At 33.3% G+C, this 6,463-nt stretch overlaps 1 protein-coding gene across 1 annotated transcript; it reads right to left on the reverse strand.

Moving 5' to 3' along the window:
- Window positions 1-5,207: 5,207 nt before the first annotated feature.
- On the reverse strand, window positions 5,208-5,875 carry LOC145073696 (VQ motif-containing protein 25-like). The gene has a single exon (XM_079020208.1). It carries the CDS (start codon window positions 5,810-5,812, stop codon window positions 5,303-5,305), a length of 510 nt encoding a protein of 169 aa, XP_078876334.1. The 5' UTR covers window positions 5,813-5,875; the 3' UTR covers window positions 5,208-5,302.
- Window positions 5,876-6,463: the final 588 nt, after the last annotated feature.

Genomic DNA, 6,463 nt, shown 5'->3' on the forward strand with positions numbered 1-6,463 from the left:
TTTCTTGGTTTCAACTCCGTTTTTGGCGTTCTTTATATGAACATAAAGGTATTGACGATCCCCACAATTCTATATAGTTATTTTTGGCTTAACACATGTCGAACTAAAATCATAGTCCATGCAAGAAATCTGAAATATTACTTTTCCCATTTTACCCCTTCAGCTCTAAAGTACAATTCAAGGTTTTAAATCACTTATCGAATATCATCATCATCCAATAGGGTCTACACTTTATTCCCTTGAAACCCAATGCCTTTACATGGTCGAATTACGGTCCAGAATCCCAAAATAAGATACATCCCGGAACTGGATGTTGCACTGACCAATTCGAAACCTAAACCAAATAAACCAAATTGTAAGGTTAAAAATAGAATTTAAAACTTAAATTTTCCAAACATAAAATCTAAAGTTTCAAATATAAAATATAAAGTTTCACATGAAATATATGGGAAGTCGATCTATCTGAGAAATATGAAATATCAAAACATGTTTTTATTTTTTCTATTTAATTTTATAATATAAAGAAATATAATATTTAACTTATAAAGAAGATTTTATTAAATTCGTTAATTTGTCTTGTTTTGGTCCGAATTCCACTAAACCATAACTTAAGCCATAAACCAAATTCGTAATTCGAGGCATTTCTATTAGTGGGATTGATATCTCACACTTGTTTTATGTTGATGATGTTGTCTTGATGTCTAAATGGGACCCTAAAAATGTTTCCCGCATAATTTGTATCTTGCGATGTTTTTATTTAGCTCTGGGTCTTAAAATTAATTTGCAAAAAAGTAAGTTGATTGGAGTGGGAGTTCCTTTCGCTCAGGCTGAGGTGGCAACTCGTAAGGTGGGGTGTGCTCCAGACTCTTGTCCTTTTACTCATCTTGGAGTCCCTATTGGTCATAATATGTCTCGGATTTCAGCATGGTCCGCTGCTGTAGATCGGTTTCGCTCTAAACTTTCGGGCTGGAAAGCGAAATCCCTCTCGTCTGGAGGTCGTCTTTCTTTGATAAAGTCGGTTCTTGGAAGTCTTGGCAGTTACCTGATGTTTATCTCCATGGTTCCGATCTCTGTTGTTAACACCTTGGAGTCTCTTCGGGCTAGGTTTTTCTAGGGTGCCGATTTGGATGAGAGATGCATGCATTGGGTTCGTTGGGATAGAGTTCTAGCTCACAAAAAACAAGGGGGGCTTGGCACTGGCAGTTTGTTTTCCTTCAACCGGGATTTACTTTTTAGACGGCGCTGAAGATTCTTTCATAATCCAGATTTGATATGGGTTAAAGTTTTCAAAGCTCTTTACAGGTCTGATGGTGGTTGTGGCTCTCTTTCCCCGAGGAGAGGGGTGATAGGTCCCTGGAATGGTTATATTCGAATGTTGGTCCAGCTAAAAAATCGTGGTCTAGATCTCCAGCCTTTTTGTCCTATTAGGATTGGTGATGGGAATGTGACTTCTTTTTGGCATAATGTGTGGAAAGGGGATGCTCCCCTCGCTGTTTTATTTTATAGGATTTTTGCTCTTGATCCTCATCGATCTCTGTCGTTTCGTGATAGAGTGCTTCTTGGTTGGGACTCTGTTTAATTAAGAGATATTTTATTGTTATAAAAATTATAATTGTTAATTTAAATAAATACATGAAATTATATCACATTATAATATATATTTATTTTATTTTATTTTTTATTCTAAAGTTATTAATTTAATGAAATTAGAGTGTGAAATTTGAAATGAAGAATCAATTATCAATTATTAATTTAATATAATTAGAATATGAAATTTAAAATTTAAAATTTAAAATGAAAAATTAGTAGGTTGACATGTGACATATAATATTAAATATAATATTAATGAGAATTCTAATATTGTGACACTTATCAACAAGAGAATAAACTTATTTATTTATTATAATAGGGAGATTCGCAACCATAAATATCATAATGGTCATAAACTTGAGAATGCATGTAACATTAGATGATATTTATATTATTTGATGTGAGTGCAAGGAAGGTTTGCTTATAGCATAAGCGCCATAAAAACCCTATAACAACGATGCTTGTCAATATAATTTCCCTTTTTGAAGCCAATTCAACGAAGAATTGAGAAGAAATTTTGCTGTTTCCTTCCTTGTTTGGTAAGAATAATAGAATGAAGTGGTTACAATAGTTACTTACTTACTTGAGAAAAGAGGAGATGCAAATGGGCTCAAAAACGACGACGTGGCATGTTGCAATAGTGGTTCACCATTAGTGAAGCCCAAAAAACGACATATTGTGTTATTGGAAATCATTATAAATCTTAGGCCAAAGGGTACACATGCAACGAGCCTCTTCGTGGTTGAGCTGGCCACGAAAAACGGGCGTGCACACTACCCCGTTGTTCGGTGGTGGCCCGTGGTCGTTTTCATTCGTGTTCGGGACAACGGAAGCCCACGGCCAATTCGATTGCGTCGGGGCTTTGTGAACGTTACTAGCCGTTGAACGGCTATTTTGTTAAAAAAAAAAAATTAGTTTATAAAAAATTTATTTACCTATATAAATACAACACTTTTACTCCTTATTTTCTACACCATTCTTTTCTATCTCTATACATAATTTACATACTACATCTTCACAACCAAAAACCATGGATCCCAACCAAAACACCCCTCCAAACTACAGAAATCGCAAACCCGATAACGCTTTTGCGTTAGATACAAAACTTCGCCAATTCCCGACTATGGAGTCACCTCAAGGCGTTTTTATCAATCTACTTCAAAGTGGTTCCCCTATCCAATAAACACCACTTTTCCAATAACAATATCAACATTTTCCGGCTTTCCAAAAACAACAAATGCAACAACAATACCAACAATTTCAACAATTCCAACAACTACAACAACTCTAACAACAATCGTCACAACAACAACAACCACCAAGCTCACAACCACCACTTTCGCCGGATTTTGTTCCGGAAATGCAACCTTCACCACCACCTCAACCAAAAAAGAAAAAAGAAAAAAAATTGGCCCAACCCACTACCACCCAAGAAAGGGTCCCATGGACAAAAGAAGAAGAAGAAAAGTTAACGGAGACATGGGTGGCGGCTTCCGAAGATCCAATTGTAGGAGATAGCCAGCCTTACGGAAGTTTTTGGGAAAAAGTCCGAGCCATTTTTTACGAGTTAATGGAAAGTGAAACTCGAAATGCCGATCAAATTACGTCGAAATGGAGAGATATTCGACTAAAATGCACCGAGTTTGGAGGAATCTACAACAACCTCCTAAACATACGCAAAAGCGGCTCGAACGATTTTGATGTTTTCAAGGCGGCCATGGACCAATTTGAAAAAACAACGCCAACACGCAAAGCTTTTCCGTATATGAAATCATGGCTAAAATTGAAAGACGCCCCAAAATGGAAAGAGCAAACGGAAGGAACTTCCCAATCTTCCGGTTCAAAGCGTTCGAGAAACCCCGATGGAACTTCTCAACAATCGGACGGCCGAACACACATCGACATCAACGACGATCCGATAGATCTTGAAAACGACCAACCTCTTCGTCGGCCCGTTGGAAGAAATAAAGCAAAAAAAGCGGCGTCAACATCTTCGAATTCTAGTGTTATGGATATGTTTGGCGATAAATTTGATCGATATGTGCAACTTCAAGAAACGAAGGCCAAGGTGATGACTCGGATGGAACAAAAAATGATCGAAGCACAAACATCATTTCAAGAGGCACAACAGACACTCCAAACAAAAACCGATATGGAAATCTTGAAAATGAAAGCGGACAACCTTGAGGGCGAAGACTTGGAACTTTTCCAAGCAATGAAAGAGTCGGCTCGAGCCCGACGTAGGCGTAGGGGGTAGTTTATTTTATTTATGGTTGGAATTTTTAGTTTTTTTTAATGTTTTTTTTTATTTTTTTTTTAATTTAACTAATGTAATTTTTATTTTGATTGTTATTTTTATCTTTTTTTTTTAATTTCAATTAATGTAGTTTTTATTTAATGTAATTTGGTATTTTAATTTAATGGAAAAACTAGTATTAAAAAAATGTTTTTAATGTATTTTTGAATTAAATTTAATAAAAAAAATGAGGTGGAATAGTGTGCTTAGTGGTAAGTATCTCATGTTAGTAATAGTGGAATGTGGTGTTGATATGATACTCATTACATATATGGTATGTGATGGGTATAACGGATGGTTTTAGGAGAATCACACGCATATGTATTATTTGCTCAAGTTTTGAGATTAATTTTTGTTGGCTCTCAAGAGGTTTTGTGTTCTCTCTCGTTCTCTATGTGTGTGTTTTTATTTTATTTTATTTTTTATTTTATTATTATTATGAATATCAATTTTATAATATAAAAATGATAAACTTTGTTATAATTTTTTTTTCAAAATAATTAAATTATTAAAAATATAAAATCAACACCGTTCATTTATGAATAAAACATCAAAACAGAACTTTAAAATATTCTATAATTATATATTTTTATGTATATTTATAGAGCGTAATAATTGGTAAATTTCAATATATTTGGGTTTTTTTAATAAGCCTTAAAAAAACCAACACTTTTCATTATTGAATACAACATATTCATCAACAAACACATGCCACAAACTTTCTTACTTTTGTATCTATATATTTATAGAACATAAAAAGTTATAATTTTTTATAAATTTATTCTTTTTCAAAAAAAAAAAAAAAAAAAAAGAATGAAGCCTTAAAAATATATATATATATCATCAATGAATAAACTGCTAAAAATTTCGTCGTTTAGCGTTTAATTAATAATCAATTTGTAGAGCATAAAAAGATATAAATTTAGATTTTAGGTATATATAAGGCTAAACACACGACTGATGAGTGTCTGTGTCTGGAATCCGGCACAATTAAAATTTATTTTTTCAGAATAATCGTAAACTGAAAAAACATTGACTAATTAGAAATTATTATTTTCAGACGTGCTTCCCAAACTCTTATCCGTGAAAGGATAAAAATATTGCATTACTTGTAAGACCTCCAAATGGAGCTTGATAATGACACTACAACTCCTATCAAAACAGTTCTTCAATTCTTTTTCCTTTTTTTTTTTTTTTTTTTTTTTACAGATTTACTCAGTTAGCATATATCCATTCATAAATCCACAAAGACCTCAACGCGTCTTGTTACAAACCAAATGCGAAAGAGTGATATTCAGTCAAGTAATTACCAAGAACACCATAAACAAATAATTAATCAAATCAATTAGCCATGAATCAAGACTAGATATAATTTAATAAACCTAAAAGCCAAAAGAAAATTTGAAAAAAAAAAAATTAGCTATAGGTAGGCAAATTGAATGATCTTTCCCCAAAACCATAATCCAGATGAGAATTAACCAAAGTAGCAGCTGGTGTATCAAGATTTTGTTGAACTGATGCGAACCCATGATTATGATTGTTAAACTCTTGCATGAATCCATCAAGATCACCAAATCCACCCAAGAATCCTCCACCGGAATTCGCTCCAACCCATATATCCTCCTCCCCTTTAATCTTCTCCCTCACCTCCATTCCACCCTGCAAAAGATTCGATCTTTTATGGGGTTGTTTTCTTGTCTTCGGTTTCTTCTTCTCAGTTGGTTTTCCCGTGAGCCTTTGGACCAATTCCCTGAAGTTTGCGACATCTGTTTTGATGATCTCCGGTGCGAATATGTGAATTATGCGAATCTTGGGTTTGATTTTGGAGATGATGTGAGAGTGTTTGTGCATGGTGAGGGGTTTTGTGGTTGGGGAACATGTGTGTGTGTGTTTCTTGTTGATCATCATCTGCTCCATGGTACACATCGTGTGAGTGGGGAGAAGGTGGGATATATGATGGTTAATTTAGAGAAGAAGAAATGGAAGAATATGGAGGGGTTTTATAGGGTTTTTTTTTTAATTATTTTTATTAATTAAAGAATCCAGAGATTTGTTTATTTTAGGAGGAAGACAATTGGGAAGATATGAAAAGTAAAACAAGCTGTAGAAAGAGAGTGACCGGCAAACAAAAACTACTGAATTTTTTTTCAAATTGTACTCTAAAAGTACGTATTAGTTAATTGTATTTTACATTAAATGTGTATTTGTTGAATAACATTTTTTTTCTTTCTTAATTCATGTAACAAAATAATTTTTATATAAAATATCCAATAATAATAGTATAATTTACGTTTAACCTAGCGAGTTGAAACCATCACATTGGTGCATAACACAGTTCCAAATATATATATATATATATATATATATATATATATATATATATATATATATATATATATATATATATATATATAATGGAAATGGTCCTTGGTAAATTTGCATGTATGCCATCATTAAAGATTTTCTCCGTGTGTAGAACAGGATTTTTGAAGGTACATTTACATTGCAGTCCACAGTGTTTGTTATTATATCATGTCCAAATTGACACTTTTCTCCTTCCCCCATCACTTTTTCTTG

The sequence above is a fragment of the Lactuca serriola genome, chromosome 9 (genome assembly GCF_051521515.1).
Source record: "Lactuca serriola cultivar US96UC23 chromosome 9, Lser_US96UC23_V15, whole genome shotgun sequence".
Classification (NCBI taxonomy): Eukaryota; Viridiplantae; Streptophyta; class Magnoliopsida; order Asterales; family Asteraceae; genus Lactuca; species Lactuca serriola.

Bases quoted from the DNA above. Each gene is read 5' to 3' on its own strand.
- LOC145073696 (XM_079020208.1), bottom strand. From the start codon at position 5,812: ATGTGTACCATGGAGCAGATGATGATCAACAAGAAACACACACACACA.